The 22740-nt window shown below is 34.6% G+C and overlaps 1 protein-coding gene across 3 annotated transcripts; it reads right to left on the bottom strand.

The window, feature by feature from the left end:
- Positions 1–5687: 5687 nt before the first annotated feature.
- Positions 5688–20386, bottom strand: LOC115989533 (nuclear pore complex protein NUP96). Of its 3 annotated transcripts, none has more exons than XM_031113239.1 (6): positions 20162–20384; positions 16860–19480; positions 16387–16510; positions 14228–14376; positions 8052–8149; positions 5688–6020 (listed from the first exon to the last, which is right to left on the bottom strand). In XM_031113239.1, exons 1-6 carry the CDS (start codon positions 20193–20195, stop codon positions 5825–5827), a joined length of 3222 nt encoding a protein of 1073 aa, XP_030969099.1. In that variant the 5' UTR covers positions 20196–20384; the 3' UTR covers positions 5688–5824. The 3 variants fall into 3 exon arrangements, with proteins under 3 accessions (XP_030969099.1, XP_030969100.1, XP_030969101.1); XM_031113240.1 differs by having other exon boundaries at positions 16860–19481; positions 20166–20383; XM_031113241.1 differs by lacking the exon at positions 5688–6020 and adding an exon at positions 6140–7183 and having other exon boundaries at positions 20162–20386.
- Positions 20387–22740: the final 2354 nt, after the last annotated feature.

Genomic DNA, 22740 nt, shown 5'->3' with positions numbered 1-22740 from the left:
TTTGTTGAGGAAATTATAAGAAAAAGATTTGAAATAATAAATATTGTTCTATAACTGTTTTCAAGGTTATTAGAGCAATTGCAGTTGTTGCTCATTTAGTTTTATGGGGGCAAAAGTAAGGAACTAAGGACCAAATGAGATTGAAGTCAAACAATGAAAAAGGTTCAAGGAATGGCATCGTTTTCTTACGCTATTTGTTTTGTTTTTTCTTTTCTTTTTTCCTTTTTAATTTTCCTAAAAGGTTGTTTGTTGTATATAAGTGAGTTATATGTGTGAATAGTTTTTTTTTTCTTTGGAATTTTTTTTTTTTTTAATTTTGTAACTGTGAACTATAGAATTTTGGGTAAAAAAAAATGTAATTATTTTATTGCAATTGATTTTTCCATGATAGGTTCTAGAACGGATGGACATGGAAATAGGAGAGATAAAATAAGATGGAAATCCTGTGTAAAACAAGGCCATGAGTCAAAGTAGAACGTTACATTGTCATTCACTCCTAATACCCTCATTGATATATTCTATGGAATTGTTAGTAGATGTAAAAGTGATTTTGGTTCACAATTTCTAACTCTAATGCGTTTGGATTTTAATGGGAATACTTATACTAGATAAAATGACAAATTGTGATATAACTTTTCATTTTTGAAAATAAAAAATAATGTTTATAGAATAACCTTAGAAACTGATCAAGTATTAGAATTTTTCCTTTACATGACAACGGAAATTTTCAATTTGATTTTTGAATTCTTCAGAAAAAAATATTAACATGACTACAAAATGTTACGTGTGGGGCCAAAGAAATTGTGACCCTGGCCCAGTTTACCTTAGGGCCCAAGGCCCGAGCCAAGGTGGGGTATAGCCGAGGACATACAATAAAAGTCCAAGTAGCCTTGAGACATAGCCGAAGATGACTCTGTCCTCGGCATCCTCAAAGCCCTCCTAAAAGAAAGGGCAAGAACGGCATAGGAACAGTTTTGGGAATAACCGAACATATCTGCGTTGATAAAAAAAACCCCTGGAAAATATGGCGACAAAGGACAAAGGAAAAGCTGCCATTACTGCCATTGAATACTCTGCGTCAGACAGAGCAATGCTTTTCAGCTTTTACAACCACCCCCAACCACTTTAAGTATGGGTTGATGGGACAAGTATCAGTCTTGGAAAGTCGAACCTACACATGGACGCTGGATGAGGGGTGCAGGCTAATATAAAAGGGGAAGTAAGCAGTCCAGAAAAGGGGCTGGGAAAAAAGGCCAAGAACCAGAGCCTCCCAGACCGTATCGAGGAGATAGACTTCTCGAGCGAACATAGTTTATTTTCTGTATGAACACCACGACTAACCATCGTCCGGTGACCAAGGCCTAGCCTTTCAAACCCACGCTCTACAAATTTTATTGTTTGGGCCTTCTAATGTACGAACCCAACATCATTTTTGGGTGATTACAACCAAGATTTATTCAAATCCAATGGTTCAAATAAGCCGACAAGTAATATTAATTGACATTGACCAACTAATATTGCTATAACTAGGCTCTTCACACACACATTGTGAGTGCTCAAAGACTTCTAATTTTTTTTCCTAAAGAACAAAATCTTTCATTCATCATAATTTAGGATTGGTATATTTTCCAATCACCTAAATCCCTAGAGTGTGATGAGATGTAGCATAAAATATAAATACATCCAGAGACACATAAATCTCATCACACCATTAATTTTTTTGTGATTTGAAAATGCATCAACCCTGAATTATAATGAATATAAACACATCTGGAAACACATAAATCTCATCACACCATTTATTTTATTTTATTTTTTAAATTTGAAAATGCATCAGCCCTGAATTATGATAAATAAATAGTTTTTTCCTTTAGAAAAAAAAAATGAAAAGAGCCTTTAAACACGTGTGAAAATGTTATTTTATATATATATATATATATATATAGTTGAGTTCAAGTTACATTTGGTGTAACTCTAAGTAATATTACACCACCTAATAACTTGTTATAGAATTCATACTTTGAAAATTCCATCGTTAAATTACATGTTCTAATTCTATATCTTCTTAACACTCATGCCAATTTTCATATCAATTGGATGTTATTTAACATTCGATCCATAAACTCATTTTTTATGCATTATTTTAAACTACAAAAACTTGTAATTTAAATAATTAATTGATGACATGACTATTAATCTTTAATTACTTTGAAATTTTGCAAGCATAAAGAATATACAAATATAATATAATCTTACAGTGGATTTGTCAAAATTTACATCCAATTAAAAAATATTAAGGGGTATAATATTGATTAAAGTTACACCAATTGTAACTTAAATCTAACCATATATATATATATATATATATATCTTGAGTTCAAGTTACACTTGGTATAACATCAAATAATATTACAACACTCAATATTTTTTAATTTGATGAAAATTTTGACAAATCTACCATTGGATTACATTATCTTCATATATTCTCCATGCTTGCAAAATTTCAAAATAATTTAATATTAATATGAGTTTATGGATCGAATGGCAAATAACATTATCTTTATCAATCAATTGTTTAAATTCAAATTTTTGTAGTTTAAAATAATGCATAAAATATGAGTTTATGGATCGAATGACAAATAACATCTGATTGACATCAAAATTAGCATGCATGTTAAGAACATATAGAATATATAATCTAACAATGAGATTTTCTAAATATGAATTTAATAACAAGTTATTGAGTAGTATAACATTGCTTAAAGTTACACCAAGTGTGTGTGTATATATATATATATATATATATATAGCTTGAGTTCAAGTTACACTTGGTGTAACATCAAGCAATATTACAACACCCAATATTTTTTAATTTGATGAGAATTTTGACAAAATTATCTTCATATATTCTTCATACTTGAAAATTTTCAAAACAATCTAATATTAATAGTCATGTCATTAATCAATTATTTAAATTCAAGTTTTTGTCGTTTAAAATAATACATAAAATATAAGTTTATGAATCGAATGGCAAATAAAATTTGATTGGCATCAAAATTAGTATGCATGTTAAAAACATATAGAATATATAATCCAGCAATGGAATTTTCTAAATATGAATTAAATAACAAGTTATTGGATGATATAACATTGCTTAAAGTTACACCATGTGTGTGTGTGTGTATATATATAAGGGTTATGCTAACGAGTGCCCTTAGGGCATTGATTAACAGTCCAGTTAAAGAAAAAAAAAACAATTAATGTTTTGACAGCTTTTTTCATTTTTCATAAAAATTACATCAAAACTTTCCTAAAATTGATTGTTAACCAATACCCTAAGCGTACTTGTTAGCATTTCCCTATATATAAAAGTGAAACTCTAGTATCTTATATAATAATTTATTTTTCTTCATTAAAATTTCTATATAAGTAATAAAATATAAAAATAATTACATAATAAGCTCCAAAGTTTATATTAAGTTAATTTAATATTGTTTTTAACCTTTTTTTTTTTTTGAGAAAGAATATTGTTTTTAACTTAAAATTTGAGTTTCAAGTGCATACATTTTTTTGGTATAGTTTTTAAATGTTACCATTTGATCATTATATGAGTATATACTAATCAAAATATCATATTTTACATGATTTGGAGTTGACATCTGTCAAGCTACTAAAGATCCTTTCATGTGAATCGTACGTTGAATTTTGACTTTGAAACCAAATCATAAAATAGTTTATTCATTTATAATAAAACTTGTAATAATCAATTTTTTTTTTATACATTAAAATATCGCTTACTATTCACTTGAATAATTTATCATTATTTATATTGGTCTAAATTACATGTATGTTTCAATCATCAATTTTCTCCTCCCAAAATTAAAATCTTAACTTTGCCACTGTTTGTATGCTTGTTAACTAGAGTTACTCAGGTTTATTCCTTGTTTCTCACGTAATACGAACTTTATATATGCTAGTTTCTTTTCATTTTTAACTCTCTCAACTTTTATTTTGTAATTTGAGTTTCACTCAAACAAGTTATACAAGATATCACAATCCAAATTTTTTAATTTCCAAATCCTCAAGCCCAAGAACCAACAAAGATTGCTTGTTAGATTTTGACCAAGACAATTATAGAAAACCACCTAGATAAATATCATCGTTTCAATTAGGGTAAATTGCAAATTACACCCCTTGACGTTTGGGGTTGCTTGGATTTCACACCTTAAAGTTTTAGAACTTGGATTTTACACCCTAAAGTTTGGTTTCGTTAACAATTCCCCCCCTACAGTTAGTTTCTGCTGTTAATTGACACATCACCATACTGACATGTTTTGTTTTTGTCAAATCAACCTCAAAACTAGGCAGTTTCAATGAAAAATAAAAACTGACCTGGCATACACAACTAAAAGCCTAAAACTACACCATTTCAGCCTAACTATTAAAATCCCAAACCAAAACCCATGAAAGCAGCTCCTTCCCACCCTGCACGGCAGAGACCCATCGTGAACACACAGCAGAACAGCTCCACAGCAGCAGCCACAGCAGCAGTCAAAGCGGTAGCCACAACAGCTACCTCAGTGAGAACTCTTTCTCTCCTCTCCAGCTCTATTTCTCTTTCTTTGCTTTCTCTTTCTTTGACAGATTTTTGAACCCACAACAATTATTTATTTCTTTTAAATGGAAGAATTGTTGTATTGGCTAAGGTTGAATCTGGAAAAAGGTTGTAGAAGCTAAAAATAGCGGAAACAAATTAAAGAGGGAGAAAATGATTTTCCTATACAGATTCTACATTCCAGATTTGTTGGCGTCAAAGCACTAGCCAATTGCCAAAGCTTACTTACTTCTTAGTGATTTACTTAGTGATAAACCGTTAACTCTTGCTTCTTTTAGAAGCATGGTAATTTTTGTATTATTATCATTCACTTTTCTTTTTATCAGACCTTCATACCCTTTAGTTCCCTTGACTTGATTGTTCAAATCTAATGGGTTTCACTGAAGAAGTTTAACCTGAACTGTTTTCTTTGTAAATTTGTTGCAATGATACTGTGGCTGCCGCTGCCGCTGCCGCTGTGACCACCACTATGGCTGCTGCTGCAGAGCCGTTCACGATGGGTCTCTACAGTGCCAGGTGGGAGGGAGCTGCCTTCATGAGTTTTGGTTTGGGATTTTAGAAGTTAGGCTGAAACGGTGTAATTTTAGCTTTTATTGTGTATGTCAAGTCAGCTTTTACTTTTCATTGAAACCAGTACTTTTGAGATTGATTTAGCAAAAATAAAACATGCCAATATGATGATGTGTCAGTTAAAAGCAAAAACTAACCGTGAGGGGTGAATTGCTAACGAAACCAAACTTCAGAGTGTAAAATCCAAGTTCTGAAACGTTGGGGTGTAAAATCCAAACAACCTCAAACGTTAGGAGTATAATTTGCAATTGACCATTTCAATTATTTTCAACTAAACTTCAGGGTGTAAATGCATCTTTTCATACCAAAAAATTCCCTAGCTCTTATCAAAAAAAAATCCCTAGCTGATACATCTCAAAGTCCATCCACCAATGCTACAGAATACTACAGCCTACAATTCAAAAAAGGCAGATAGCAAATAAATTCAGGATCATAAGAGGGGGGGGGGGGGGGGGGGGGGGGGGGGGGGGGGGGGGGGGGGGGGGGGGGGGGTGGGAGATAATTTTTTTTTTTTTTTGGTTGGAGAGCTTTAGCGCAATTTTCTTTTAAGAATACAAATGGGCAGTTAACAACAAAACACTCAACCTTCATATCACACCTCAACCACAAATACTTCACATGCAGTAAAAAATGTAAAACCTATGTAGCCACCTCTGAAAGAAAGCATGTAAAAACAGATACTGCACCCTGCAAATAACTTGAGCGTAGGTCCTCAGGAATAGGAGCACTGAAAGAAGTGTCAAAGCAGCTTAACTGATCATCACATGTTGAGCCTTCTCCAATGTCAGAAAGAAGCAAACCACAAACTTCCTCTGCCATTTTTGAATAAGCTATTCTGCAAACACACAGTGGGAAACAGCATTCAAATTCAATAGTTGAAATCTAAACATTAGAAGACTAACAAAGATTCTACGAGTGTGCAAGCCTCCTGCTTCTGCGGGGTATAGGACACAGTTTTTTTTTTTTTTTTTTTTTTTGCTGAATTATAGGACAGAGAGTTGATTAAAAGCCTTTCTCCCAAATTTGGAGAGTGATTCTTGGACTTTAACATTATAGGTTTTATCTTCTCCATACACTGCAATACAGATTTATATCCAGTCGGCACTGATATACACTACAATACAAACTTTATTTAATATACAATATATTTTGGTTCTTAAGTTTATACAGTCAGCTTCATGTTTTAATTACTTCATGTATAACAGATCAGATTTTCCTAGGAAAGATAATTAATTGTTTGACCATGATATATGCAAGAAACCACCTTCCACACAAGAACTTTCATCAACTGGGTTCATTTCTCATCATACTCCTTGCTGATATAAAAAATTCAAAGCTAAATTGGTACAAGTCATCAAGAGAGTAGAGATGCATAAGATTTCATTATGTGCATGGATATCCAGCAATTTTGAAACTTTGGCATTGAATTTATAGAAATATGGACCAATAAGTCAGGTTTGTTTATCACTCTTTCTGATTCTAGAACTCAGTTATGATCTCAATGTAATGGAATCTTTCGTTACGAATAATGCAAGCATAAAGCCAAGAGTTTTGTAACTTAACTGGTTAACACCTTCTGGTATTTATAACAGAGACATTTAGGGTTGAAATCCCCCACCCCTAACTATTGAATTATTGAAAGAAAAAAATAATAATAATACAAGCATTAAACTTGTAAGATTTTGAAGGAGAAGCCGCAACAGGCAATATTTTAAACATTTTATTGGTTATGGATATGAAACTGCTCTCCTAAATCATGTAAAGTTTTAAGTTTGGGAAACAGTTAAGTAGGAGCTTCACAGAAAATAACACATTTAAAAAAACAATTCTGTCATCATAGATGGTTAAAGTTGAGCATTTTGTCAAATTCACTTTGTATAAGACATACATATAAGCCAAGCAAGAGAACAACAGTCTGGCAAATTCAATGTTTTATGCAGTGCCAGAGTAAACGCCTTGTCTTTATGTTGATTGGGAAGTAAAAATTGTAGGAAACTTCTGCCAGTACGAAAATACTCAAGTGAAAATAGTAAAGCATCATATATCACAATAACTGTTCTTTTGTTGAAGGGCCTTCAAAAGCTCTCTTTCCTGGGTACCCCAGCCAAAAAAAAAGTGCCAAATAGAAACTCCATAAAAGGGGGAGAGGGGGGAGAGAGGTAAAAAGTAAATAAAAAGCCTGGAAAAGACGTAGATCTTAAGGGATTCACCATCTACAGGCAACCTCATTAGCTCCTTTTTCTATATGGCCATCTACCTAATTAACAAATGAAATCCTATATTTTGAATGCATAAAAATCAATGATGGTTAAGAATAGGTGGGAAGGGCAAAGAAAAATTGATCAAGTCTGCAGCACCACCAAATGTTGGTCAGGTTTTTGAAGGCAGAACATTGACAAAATGGGGCAAGGATAAAATGTCCAGATATGAAACATATGCTGCTTCAATTGTAAGGTAGTAGGATGCAAGACAATTTTGTAATTAACCAGAATAGCAGATGACGGGAATATGAAATAATGATGCAACTCACACCCACACAGACGTACTTGTGCAGGCTGCACTGCATAGTTGATCATATTATAGAGTTCAGGGCTGTAGTAAAACAATAACGGGCTAGGATCCTTCATGATTCCTATATAAGCTCTATGGTAGACCTCAGAGTCCCCATCTCTATTCAATTGTATTCTTTACAGGAGTGTTTCCCACACATCCTATGTAAAATATATCTCCTCACTTCAATAAAATTGTAGTAATTGTCAAATATAAAAAGGCCATTGACTGAAAGAAGCATCTCATCAAAAGAAACAGCTTCAACATGCATGTTATCATGGTTACAAACACTGAGAAAAGGGATTAACATTCATACCTTGCATCAACTTGTAATTTGCCACCCAAAACTGCCAAAGACTCATTTAACCGACCAAGAAAGTCTCTACAAGCAGCATTTTTGCTCTCAATAGAATCCTACAGAAAACATTACATTTTCCTTAGCACTCATTACAGAGAGAAAAATTATTTACAATACCTTTCGAGTATATTCCATAAATTTGGGCATATAATTTTAGCTTCCACTCTACTTTGTATATAAATCCGTTCATCATAAAAGCCACTAAAGAATAGTATAATCATCATTCTCAAGATTTTATCATTCCACTGCATGAATTTTACCATATTAGCATTGACCATGTCTTTATATAAAATTTAGCTTCCACCCTAGATTGCATAAATCCATACATCATCAAAGCTACCAAAGATTAGTATAATCATCATTCTCAAGCCTTTATCATTCTATTGCATAATAAAAAAGGATTGAAGCATGCTGTGTTAACATGTTAGTTCAGGCAAGACTAATAAAATCTCAAAAGGAAAATTAATGCAACAAATGTTAGAGCAAGAGATCAGAGAAAAGAAAAAAAAAAAAAAATATATATATATATATATATATATTGCTTTTAGTTGGTTATTGTTAATATCAGGCACAAGCTTAGTATTAGCATGTTAGTCTGCTCTTGAATCCCTGATGCAAATTAGAGCATGATAAGCATGGAGGAATTTTACTACATTAACATTAACCATTTCTATATATATGCATGTGTGTGGTAATTGGCTTTAAGCTATTCCTAGCTATCACTGATATTGTTTGTATTAGCCTATTAGCGACCAGGCCAGTGCCACGGCTGTTTGCCCTTTTAGAGTAATTTCTAGTTCCAGCCCAACAAGAAGAGTAACAAAGTTGATGAGTGCCTGGTCCACTAGTACAAGTCGTGTCCCAAATATCATCAGGCATTTATGACAATACCTACGTTGGACCACATGCATGAAAACCCCTAGACTCAGTAACCCTATTTGAGAGAGGCCCATTCATCAGCATAGGCCCAAGTTGAGCTCAAGACAACTGTTCAAGATTCAAACTGATTTACAATAATAATCACACTTTTATTATTTTTGATTGAATAATCTCACACTTGAAGTAAGCTTTGGTCCCATAATTTAGTTCAAATGGAAAAATTTTGGTGGGGAGTGTATAAAATTTTGGTTAAGGTATTGGCAATGAATGTATGGATAGTCAAGTGAAGAGTAAAAATCCAAGGGTTTATTTTTAGCTAGACATTGAAAAAGCTTACAATCATGTGAATTGGGAGGCACTCCTAGATTTGTTGAGGAGGATGGTCTTTGGGGAGAGATGGTGTAACTGGATTTGCACTTGAATATCCACAGTTCGGTTTTCTGTTTTGGTAAATGGATCTCCACCTGATTTTTTTGGAAGTTCGAGGGGACTAATAGAGTTTATTGCAAAACATTTGTTGGTGGATTTGCCTTTGATGGGAGATGAATATACTTGGTTTCGAGATTCTAATACTCCTTCAATGTCCAGAATTGATGGAGTTTTGATGTAAGCTGATTCGGAGGAGCATTTCTTAGATGTGACCCAAAGGACTCTCCATAGGGTGATGTCAGATCATTGTCCTTTACTAGTGGAGGCGGGTGGCATGTCAAGGGGAAAAAGTCCTTTTAGATTTGAAAATATGTGGCTAAAGGTGGAGGATTTTGTGGATAAGGTTCGGCTTTGGTGGAATGGTTATCACTTTGTGGGGCCTCCTAGTTATGTTCTAGCTTGTAAGTTGAAGGCCCTGAAAGGGGATCTGATGCATTGGAACAAGCATGTTTTTGAAGATGTAGCTTTTAAAAAAAAGAGTCTGCTAACTAAGCTTTTAGACATTGACATGAGAGAAGAGATGCAGGTGTTGGCAAGGCAACTTTGGTCGTCATCGAAATGGTTTTATTTGGTCTATCATTCCTCATTGCTTATTGTGGTGCCTTTGGAGGGAGAGGAATAGTAGATGTTTTGAAGATTCTGAGAGATCTATTCCAAACCTCAAGCTTCTCTTTTTTAGAACTTTAAGGGATTGGTTGTTTGCTTTGCATAATAAATCTTTCCCTTCTTTTATTGTTTTCCTAGACTCTTGCAATTTTTGTATTTGATTTCCTTTCCCTTGTTCACTTCCGGTGCACTAGGGTGTTCCTTTTTTATCAATATATCTTATTACTTATCAAAAAAAGAGATGCAAGTGTTGACTCAAGAGGACAAGGCTAGAAGGTTGGTTAAATCTGATATAGATTATTTGGCTTTTTTGGAAGAGATTTCTTGGAGGCAGAAGTCCAAGGCCCTTTTTATTAAAGAAGGTTATAACAACACGCAATTCTTTCATAGAATTTCCAATTCCCATAGGTGAACCAATCAGATCAAGGAAGTGGAGGTGGATGGCATTTGTTATGAGGATGAATCATATGTTACGGATCAGGTGGTGGATTTTTATAAAAAATTATATCAAGAACTGGAAGCTTGGAGGCCTACTATTGACGAGTTAGAGTTTGCTAGTTTAGACGAAACTGAGAGGTCTATGTTGGAAAGGGAATTTGAGGAGGAGATTATTGAGGCTCTCATGGAGGCAGAAGGTGATACGGCCCCTAGGCCATATGAGTTTTCTATGGCTTTCTTTCAAAAGTGATGGAGTGTTTAAAAAGAGGATGTCATGGCATTTTTCAAGGAATTTCATAGCTAGTGTGTTTTTGAGATATCTCTTAATGCCACTTTTCTGTGTTTGATCCCCAAGAAGACTAATGCAGTCAATATTAAAGACTTTTGCCCTATTAGTCTTGTGGGCAGCCTTTACAAGCTTTTGGCTAAGGTGTTGGCTCATAGACTCCGAGGGGTTTTGCATAAACTGATATCCGATTCTCAAAATTCATTTGTGGGAGGAAGACAGATTCTTGATTGGGTTCTAATTGCTAATGAATGTTTAGATAGTAGGTTGAAGAGTGGCAACCCGAGTGTTATAGTTAAATTGGACATTGAGAAGGCATATGATCATGTGAACTAGAATGCCTTATTTTACCCTATGGAAAGGATGGGATGTGGGGCAAGGTGGAGTGGATGGATTAAGGTGCATATTTCTACAGTTAAATTCTCAATTTTGGTCAATGGGTCTCCGCTGGTTTTTTTTAGTAGTTCTCGTGGCCTTCGCCAAGGGAATCCTTTGTCTCCTCTATTATTCCTATTAGTTATGGAAGTGCTCAGTAGACTGCTAAAGAGAACGGAAAATGGTGGTTTTCTTTGTGGTTTTCAAGCAGGGTCCCATGAACAAGGGGGTGTGCATATCTCTTATCTTCTTTTTGCTGACGATACTATTTTGTTTTGTGATGCTTCTAGGGAACAGTTATTATACATTCGGATGGTGCTAATCTTCTTTGAAGCTATTACGGGCTTGAAAGTTAATGCAGGTGGGCACATCGCCTATGAGATATCCAAGCATGCCTCTTGGGGCCCATTATAAGGATGCGTCGATATGAAATCCTATTATAGAAAAGATGGAGAAAAGGCTATCTAGCTAGAAAGACTTTATTTGTCGAAAGGTGGTAGGCTTACTTTGTTAAAAAGTACTCTCTCAAGCCTTCCCACCTACTTTTTATCTTTGTTTACTATCCCTCAGGCTATGGCAGCTAGAATAGAAAGAATTCAGAGGAATTTCCTTTGGGGGGCCTCAGATGATGTTTTTAAATATCCTTTAGTTGCTTGGGATAAGGTCTGTTTGCCTGTTGAGAGTGGTGGTTTAGGGATCCAAAGGATTGGGTTGTTTAACAAGGCCTTACTTGGGAAGTGGTTGTGGCGTTTTGGGAAAGAAAGTAACAGATTATGGCGTCAAGTTATAGCGGCCAAATATGGTGAGGGGTAGGGGTGTTCACCAAATCGCACAAACAGCATAAACTGTACCAAAACCACCCGCAAAATGATATAACCGCACTGCAAGTAACAGTGCACCGCACCGCACCGCATGGTGCAGTGCGGTTTGCAGTTTTATAATAAGAAAACCACACAAACTGCACCGCATTGCACTCTCTCTATATATTTTAATATATTTATTTATTTTTAATATTAAATATATTATTAATAGTTTAATAACCCTAGTTTTCCACCCCAAAAAAAAAAAAAAAGTTTGATAATCCTATGAAGTGTTGACTAGAAAAGCCAGTCCAAAATAAAGCAAAACTAGCTCAATAGTTTAAACTTGACCAAAAACAAAGGGAAAAAATTAGTTTTGGACTGGGTAGAAAAAGCCTAAAATTTAAAAAATATACTGACTTCATCGCATTCAAACCGTATCTTATACATAACACCGCACATGTTACCACAAAAATGAGGTGCGGTGCGGTTATGGTTTTCGCTAAACTCTAAACCGCACCGCACCACACATGTGACAGCAAAAATAAGGTGCGATGCAACTATTTTCACACCCCGCCCCCATGTGCACGATATTATCCTCTTTGGGCGGCCCAAAGGCTCTCTTAGTTCTTCAAGGTTTTGTTCTTCCCACATGACACCAAGCCTCATGGGAAAAGGCCTCATACACATCAAGGGAGGGCACCCCTTATGAACCAAGCTCTAGACACTCACTTAAGCAATGTGAGACTTTTAGCACCCAGTGCCTCACCCAGGCTCTCGGCTCTGATACCATCTGCCACACCCCACCCCCATGTGTACAATATTGTCCTCTTCAAGCCGCCCAAAGAGGACAATACCGTGCACATGGGGGTGGGGCATGACAGTTATGGTTTTAGCTAAACCACTCCGCAAAGTACAGTATTAAAAATGGCCCAAAACCGCACCGCACCACGAACATTCCTAGTGAGGGGAGAGGAGGCACTAGAGGGGTAAGAGGTTCTCATGGGTGTGGGATGTAGAGGAGTATTAAGGAAGGAACAAAGAAGTTCTTTAGTCAAATTCTGTATAATGTGGGGGAGGGTTGCCGTGTTAGTTTTTAGCATGATCCTTGGTGTGGGCCTAATCCTTTGAAGGACCTTTTTCCTGCTATGTTTGCTTGCTCTCTATCTAAAGAAGCATGGATCTCCGACTTGGTAATATCTAATTCTGAAGGAAGTAGGAACTGGAATTTACTTCTCCGTCATGGTCCTTAGGATTGGGAGGCAGACATTGTTTATTCCTTTTTTGAGCTTATTTATTCCTCTATGCCAAGGGGTGAGGGGGATGATCACCTGGTTTGGAGATTGACTACGTCTGGGGTATTTGATGTGCGCTCTTTTTATAAGCTGTTATCTAGTCCTAGTCCTAACACCAATGAATTTCCTTGGGAAGGCATTTGGCGCAAAAGTGCCTAAACAGGTGTTTTTCTTCTTATGGACAACAGCTAATGATGGGATACTCACCATCGACAATCTTGTCAAGAGAGGTCGGTTTCTGGTTAATAGGTGTTGTTTATGCTACTGTGATGGGGAATCAGTAGATCACCTTCTTCTCCACTGTAAGTTTTCGCAGGCCCTATGGTGTAAAGCTTTTACAATGTTTGGGATCCAATGGGTAATGCCAAGATCAGTCAATTCTTTTTTCTTTACATGGAGAAATTGGTTTGGAAAGCATCATTCAACCATTTGGAATTTGGTCCCCGCATGTTTAATGTGATTAGTTTGGCAGGAACGCAATACCCGCACTTTTGAAGACAAGGAGAGAACATTAGATCATCTAAAATCTCTCCTCTTTGGTACTCTGTTTCTTTGGGCACATATTTGGGGATGTACAAATTGTATTTCTTTATCTGATTTTTTTAGTCTCTATTTCCTATGATTCTTGATTATATTGTATCTGTTTCTTGTTCAGAGTGTTCACCATCGTGAACATGATGTTCAATTTTTTCAATAAAAGTCTAATGACCTATCCAAAAAAAAATCATTGCCCACTAGAAAAGACACATCCTGCCATCAGGATTTGAATAGAATATCAAACAGAATGACAGCATAGTTATTAAACATTAAAACTGATTGAAACCATCCAAGGAAATATCTTTATATGTAAGGATGTGCTCAGCAACAAAGTTTCATTGGTTACATAAAGTAGTATTTTAACATAGAACTATCTTACTTATCAAAAAAATTTAGTTCAAATGGCAATAACATAGATAACAATGTAGAGAGGCAAGATATACTGCATATTGAAATCAAAACTCCAATATTTAGGATAAGCTTTCATACCAGTTCACTCATGGAAACATTATCTTCCTCAAATGAACTTCTCAATAGATAGAATGAAATATAAATTCCAGCTCCCAAGTCCCAATTTTCAATTTCTGACTTGTGGTCCTCCATAGATGTAGCAAGCCTCCATATCTCCGAGTGTTTGGCTGCAACACAGGAGAAAAAAAAGCTCAAAAGTGAAAAGAATTTGCATGAGAGAATGGAGAAAATGATTAACCACTATCATTGCTGAATAAATATTTGTGGTTTTCTTAGTAGAAGAACAAGTTTGTGATTACAGAATAGCTCTGAATTCATTCCACATGAAAAACTCAAAAAGACATGCTATTAACCTTATGAATACCTGGCAGGATCTTTTTTGGTGGTATCTAAAACACCATTTGGAATTGAATAATTGTTAAAAATGCAAAAAGATCTCATTTGGTATGGATATCCAAAAACATTTCACCAGGCAGTTGGCTAAAATCCATGAATTTTCATTCAGGCCTTAAAAAGGGGGGGGGGGGGCGGATAGCTTTAGTTATTTATGCACATCCACTCCCTCTAAATTCACAAAATTAAAAGTTACTTTACTTTTCACAAAAGATTTATAAGAGATCAACGTTTTTTTGAGAGGTAATACAACTCACATAGCCATACAAGAATGACCATGTGATCTAACACTTCAATTCTGTTTTATGGATAAAGATGCAATTTATTGGAAAATACATATATAAATTAAAGTTCCAACTGCAGGTTGGAAGCCTGTAAAGTTGAGAAGTTAAAACCATAGAGCAGCTAATGCATAACCAACTTCAAAAATTCCAGAATATCCACAGATTTTCAAAAAAAAAATCTGAAAGAAAATCTGAAAGCATAAAACATTACAAGGTAATGCCTAAATAGTACTTGAGAAGAAAATTATAAAAAATAAAAAAAGAAATTAGTAAAACTAAAAAACTCAGGGAAAAGGAAGGGACATGAAAGAATAAATGGATCCTTGGACTAGGCTCAGAGAACCAGAAAACACAAACTGCAGGCTAAAATCAATGAGAAGTTAGCCAACTGTGTATAATTTTCATGATCTCATTCTACATCAGTTCATTTGCAGGTACATTCCAGGAAATCATTTTAATGACTGCCAACAAGACATTTAAAGACAGAAATGATGACGTTCTAAATTAACCTTAAAATACCATTTTATATATCTCAAGAATTCAAGTTTATCAATGGTATCACAAAAGTATAAGATACTCATCGAACCTAAAATGGAACACTAAACAGATGAATATCTTATTCGATATATCGAAGTTCAAAAACATACATCAAAAATTTCTCAAAATCATATATATCAATTCAACTAATGATCAAAAACACAACATATCCCTCAAAGAATAATTAAAGACTACACTTAGAAGTTGCACAACAGTGCACCTTTGAGTGATATATCAGGCCATATTGCAAAGTGGCCATGCCAAATACACTTGTTAGTGCATCCTTACAATCTAATTATGTGAAAAACTAAGAAAAACATTCCCTGTTTCAATTATTTTTTTGATAAGTAAAAATGTCATGGTCATTCATTGGGTCATGTCTGGCTCAACAGCGGGATTGTTATTTTACTGGCATCAATGGCTTGGGAATCATACTTCGAATATTTGGAATTTGATTTCAGGTTGTTTGATGTGGATTGCTTGGTTGGAACAAAATCGTCTTTCCTTTGAGGACACTAAGAAGACATTGGAAGAGTTAAAGGTTTTATGCCAGCACAGTCTTTTTGAGTGGTCTTGTTGTTGGGGTTTTACTAATTGTTCCTCTCTCTCTGTGTTTATGTTTTCTCTCAGATTAGTTTCCTAATTTCTCTCTTTTTTGTTGTTTTTTTTATCCTTTTCCTGTTGTTCATCATCATGAACAACTTGTATTTTTCCTTACTATTTTCATTAATAATATTTCTCTGATTATCTATCCAAAAAAAAAAAAAAAAATGCCACGGTCAATTGAACTATACACATTATAGTATTAATTATTTTTGCAAAACAATGAATGGGCATCAAAAAGAAAATTCTCAAAATGATTTATTGCCTTCATAGAGATCCCAGAAACTTGTACAGATATGAGATAATGGTACTCATATAGTGCATAAGTATCACTTAAGCAAGCAATCTGAGAGATTTTACCTGACAAGAACAATTTATGAGCAACCGACAATATGAAAATAGAATGAGCTTTTTGCCAATGTGCACATTGAAGAAAATGTTCAAGTGCCTTTGAGAAGTCCCCATAGTAGTTGAAGTAAACTGCCTGCATTGGTCAGGAATGATATAATTCAACCAGTGATACTCAACAAAAAATCAGAAATCTGTTTAGTATCCAATACTACTCTAATGGAAGAAACTACACTTCATTTATGTATTAGACCAGGACAACATACTTTTTACAAACATTTCCCAGGAAAATGAAAATAAATGGCAGTCTCAAATGCCACAATCAGCTAGATAACAGTTTCAAAGCTAGGTGCAAAAATCATCAATAAGTCACCAAGTTTGCAGTATCGGTGACATGAGAAATAGTTACACCAAATCAAATAGAGAGCAGCATAAAAGGCTTTGAGATATATAAGGTTCACCAAATAAAAGAAATATTGACATACCATAGCCTCATGAAGCCACACAGCTGGTACACCCAAGTTCTCAATAAACTGGCGTTGCGATTCTTCTGAACTCCATGATTCACAGTACTGGAACAAGATTTCCCGAATAAGATTAGCATGCAGATATGGGAAATCTTCACGGTAGGGCATATGAAGAATCACATAGATGGCCCAGTGGCATTTCCCCACACACAACAGCTGCGAGACAAGTCCCATGTCAAGAACATGAAGATCATTAGTAGTGATAGCACCAATTGCTTCCAACACTGCACGCTGATGCCAGATCATATGGTAATCAAGAGGATCATGTGTTGAAGATAAGGCACTGAACATAGCCTTTAAGAAGCTAAACTCTCCCTCTTCACTGGCATGAAGCAGCATAAGATAATACGAGAAGTCAAAACGTTCTTTTGTACTCCATTTAACAGCCTCTTCTACTGGTCCTTCATCAATGTATACCGGAACAGGATATGTAGCCTTTCCAATATCAACAAGATGTTGATAACTGTGAAAAACAATGGGCAAGGAAGTGTCAGGTGGTAGTTGATACCACATCAATAAACCTAGAAACCTCTTCCAGTCAACTTTCCCACCATGCAAAGCACCATGAATATTACCAGCGAGCAATTCATAAAGCCTTAACCGGTCCTTCTCAATGAAACTGAAATCCAGCCTATTGATTTTCCAAAGATCAAGCTGCTGTGCAACATCAGCACGATTCACCATGGACCCACCAGCCTGACTTAATAAACAAGCCAATCTCACATCTCCTCTAGAAGCAGCCAGCTCCACAGCTGCATCAAGCTGCCGCCCAGTCAAGAGTATGAATATATGTTCTAAATAATTTGATTCATTCACTGAGCTTATTGTATCTTGCACACGAGGACAAACACTTTCTTGCAACCATAAGCTGAACTCTGCTCTTCGAATAAGAGGGAGTGCTTCTGGGTCAACTTCTGAAGAAGCTTCCTTTATATCTTGCATCATGTCTTCCTCATTGTCAGCACCCAAGGACTTCAATTGTGCACTACTTTCCCTATCAGAAAAAAGAACTTTTATCAATTCCCATATCATTACTTGGTGAGACAAAACTACACGGGTAGAGGAGGATAGCCCAGGAACCTCCAACCTCCTCTCAACAATATCTCCATAACTCCTGCAAATCTCTGAAAGCATGATGCGATCTGAGACAAGTTTTTGAAGCCTCAGCTTGAAGGACCCAACTTCAACTTCTTCTGTTACATGATTTATCTCCTTGTGGAGATTTAATGGAGAATCAAAAGCCAAGTCAACAAGTTCCTCTCTGACTTTATTATTTTCATCTCTAACAACTTTATCGATAGCAACCTTCTCTAAATTGATTACAGAGGATAACACCCTCTGAGAATTGTTACTGGCTACTGGTACACCAGTGTGAACAAGGACCCCATTTGGGCCCCACCCAACTCGAAATGACCTACCCATGAACAATCCTGCATCAACTATGTTGCAAGAATGGCTTCTAGTTACTGGTGTTTCTTGCTTGAGGTCTAGCTTAAAACCTGAACCTTCAGGTTTCATTGGCTTCAGTGAGAGACCCTTATTTTGTTGGGCCATCAGAATGGCCCCAGGAGGGTTTGAGTCAGAACTACCATGGTTGTACTCGAGCAGTGCTAACGGGGTTTTTCGAGCAACTGGAGGACTAGATCTATGGCTCATCCTCTGAGCAGAACTGTGTAAAGGAGGTCTTATGTATTCTTTACCAAAAGATGGCTTCTTATGTGTAGGCATTTCATCATCAAAATCCTCTGCCTCCCCTTCCTCATCAGGAAACATCAACATTTTCATTTCTCTCATCCTTACAGGATCAAGCCCAAGATGAGCAGGAAGAGAGTGAGAAAGCAGAACACCAGTGGTGTCTACCTGGGTTTCATCATCAAGATCATAAATCTCACCATCATTCTTCCCAACAGGATTTTGAACTACAGCAGCATCATCCATTACAATATCTTCTTCTTCATCGTCACTCAATCCAAATCTGCTGAAATGTTGAACTGAGAATTTCCATTCACCACCTGCTGGGTCAAACGAAATGAAGCGAGCCCCTTGTCTCTCCACACTCATTCTTAACTTATCCACAATCATCTTTAGTTTCCCCTTCTCCAAATCCAGTGATCTTACTTGAAGCACCAAAGTCACCTCAGCAGCCTTGTTAAGCCCCTGTCCAAGCACAGGCTTGGTATTTTCATCTTCATACACAACTACCTCATGCCTACGGAACTTCACAATTTCATCTAATTCTAACTGTCGTATATCAGTCTCCCCAAGATATTTGACCGATCCATAACCAACCCTCCCAATTGTGAAATCCAGAACTCGGCTACAATAACCGGGGTCCATAAGCTCCCGAGTAGCCAACTCCTTCAAGCAGGGCTTCATATAATAATCAGCCGACCTCAAAGTAGGTAACATAGCTTCAATATCTCTAGAAACCTCACACGACAAAAAATCAGTGTTTTGAGACATCCTTCTTTTCTTGTACTGAGATACAACTTCTGAACTCATTCCCACATCAACGTCCAAGCCACAGGAATTACTAAATGACATGTTTTTTCTTGTACCATGATGTTCACTAGAAACCCCTAATAACATTATTAAAAATATATATATATATATATATATATATACATTAGTTCATTTGTAACTCGTACTACACTAATTTGTATACAAAAACTAACAAATCATATTCTTAAACAAAAAAAACAAAAACAAAAAATTGTCTAATTGAATTCATATTGGAACATTTACAATAATCCAAAAAAAATTTACTTCCATTTAGGGAAGAAAAAGTTAAAAAAAATAAAAATAAAAATCTTTGTCTGTATTGAATAATTAATCCTAAATCCTACATTCTATGAATATGCAAGCATGAAGCAACAAACCCTAGAAATTAACAAACCATATAGAGTAGCTAACCCCGAAATTACCAAACCCTGAATCTCTGTTTGATTGACAAGAAAATTGAGGAATGAAACTCCACATGTGGTGTTTTTCACTTTTGTTTTTCTTGTAGATCCATTTTCTCGGCAACCAAACAGAGAATAAAGAAATTGAAAAAAAAATTAAAAAAATAGGGTAGACTTGAGACTAGACAAAGTCAGCTAGTTGCATTCACATTCTCAGGTACCAAATAATGAAGAAAGCTAAATTTCTAATCTGATTTTTTTTTTTTTTTTCTTTTTCTACATTTTCTGAGTAACCAAACAGAATCAATGGAAAATTTGAAAGTAGCGATGAGAGAGAGAGAGAGAGGGGGGAATTACCGGAGGAAACCGGGATTAGAGAAGGAGATGTCATAGTGGAGTGAAAGAGAGAGAGAGAGAGAGAGAGAGAGAGAGAGAGAGGTTTTAGGGTTTTGTTTAGGACAGGACCGTCCACCGGTACTTCCGGTCTTCACGTTGGTCACACCATAACGGCGGTTCTGCCTGCCTTGTATTGTAGGAGGGAAATGCTTCTTTTCACAGTCTACAGCAGGACTAACATGATACCTGCTTATCTTTTTTTATTCTTTTATTTTGGGGTTTTTTCATTTTCGTCCTTATGTTTAAAAAAACACACACACACACACATTTAATTTGATCATGATCTCCCATACAAATAAAATATTTGATCATATCCGTTCTCAATGACAGAATTTGCTGATTTAAAATAATGAAGTGGCTTATTATAGTTTTTTTTTTTTTTGGTCATTTTTTTTTACCAAAAAAAAACTTTAGTAAGCCACTTCATCATTTTAATAAATAAATAAAAATTATATAAAAATTATTCATCATTTTTAAGACAAAACTACATTATTGGTTCCTAAAGTTTATATTGTGTATGTAATTGATTCTTAAAATTTCAAGTGAGTTTAGTCCCTCAAATTTAAAAAATTAGGGTTATTAGTTGTTGTTAGTGTTATTGCTTATGTAGCTAACGAAACAATAATATGACATCTTTTTACTACAAGTGTTTTACAAAACTGACGTGGCATGATGGTACTTCAACTTTAAAAAAAAAAATAATAATAATAATATACAAGTCAAATTTTAGTTTTTTAAAACATCAAAAGATCAAAATTCCCAAATGTAAGCCCATTGTTCATGAATTCATCTCCATTCTGCTTTCTTCGCCTCATCACAAATCATCTATTCTGCCAAGAGTTCCATTTGCTTTATTTGAGATTTTATTGATTATGTTTCTTTTTTTTTTTTTTTTTGTCCTAATTTTTCTTTTTTGAGGTTAAAGAGGCGAAAGAGGGTTTATCGATAAAGTTGATTTTTTCTGGGTTTTTATTGTGTTGGATACCAAAGCAAGACTAGGACTTTATTTGTTTTTTTGTTTTTTTTTTCTTTTCTTTTTTCTTTTTTCTTTTTTCTTTTTGGTGCTTTTGAACTTTCATATACCGAATATGGGTTTAGTATTTGAACTTTTAAGGCTAAAATACAAAATCCACCCTCTATGTTTTACCAAAATTCATTTCAGTTCTCTAATTTTGCTTTCATTCATTTCAGCCATCTACTTTTCAATTTTATTCAATTAAGATTTTTTCATCAACTTTTATTATATGTTGTGATTAATTTTCCAATTTTTTAAACTTTTCTTCAAATTTTTTAATTAAAAATATTCAATTAATGATTGATAGGAATTTCATTTTTTTTCCAAAAAATTTTAACAAAAATTGACGTAAATGCCTTAATTGAATAAATTTGAAATTTAGAGGACTAAATGAACGAAAATAAAATTAGAGGATTGAAATAAATAAACTTAGAAAGTGGGTTTTGCATTTTAGCCAACTTTCAAACACCATTTTCTAGTTTTCTGTTTTAAGCCTTAACCATCATTGAATCCTCTTTCTTTTCTTTTCTTTTCTTTTCTTTTCTTTTCTTTTTCTTTTCTTTTTTTCCATTTTTTGTTGAAGTAATTGTATCTGAAACAATTGTGTTCCTTTAGTACAAATAGGATTTGAATTTGGATGTATATGCCTATATGGGGCTCTTGCTCCTTTTTCCCATATGGCTTCATCATGCCTTGTGAACACTTAAATTTTGATTTGAGAAGAAGATTAAGGTTAGATTTAGATTAGAATCCTAGTGAAATTGAAATTAAAGGGGAGACTTAGATTAGATTCAAATTTAAGAAGAAAGTATTTTGAAATTGAAACGATTATATTTACTATTGACTCAAAAGGGACTCATTGTGCTAAAATACCAACCAGATTAAAGTTTGATTTTGGATATTGCCAATAGATGGCAAAGGAAGAAGGTGAGAGAGATAAGGGGAGACTTATCAAGTTTTTATTTTTAAGTTTTTAACAGAATGATGAATTAATTAAAAGATGTGTACATGGATATATATTTTAAATTTAATTATGTGGCATAATACATGTAAAATCTATTTTTCTTCCTTTTAATAAAAAAGAAATGTCACATCAGTAAAAAAAGAGATGACACATTATTATTCCGTTAGCCACATAGGCAATAACAATAACAATAGTTAACAAAATGACTAACAATGCTCATTTTTAAAATTTGAGGAGGCAATAGTGCTCACTTGAAACTTAAGAAACCAATTATACTCATAGGGTAAACTTTAAGGACCAATAGTGTAATTTTCCTCTATTTTTAAAAAGAAAAATAAAAAATGAATTTTTTAAGTTTTTAAGTTTTTTTTTTTCTTTTGGTTTTCAAGCAACCAAACACAAACATACCCAAAAAAAAAAAAAAAAACACGAATCACATTAGAGATTCCATAATACCATCACAACTAACAAAGAGTTCAGTTTTTCAAAAATAAAAACTAAACGTACTAAAGAAATGATAAATAGAATAATTTGGAAAAAAATCAACCACATGAAAATAAA

The sequence above is a fragment of the Quercus lobata genome, chromosome 5 (genome assembly GCF_001633185.2).
Source record: "Quercus lobata isolate SW786 chromosome 5, ValleyOak3.0 Primary Assembly, whole genome shotgun sequence".
NCBI classification, from domain to species: Eukaryota; Viridiplantae; Streptophyta; class Magnoliopsida; order Fagales; family Fagaceae; genus Quercus; species Quercus lobata.
Note: the sequence above shows the minus strand (reverse complement) of the source record. Positions and strands in the feature narration are given on the sequence as shown.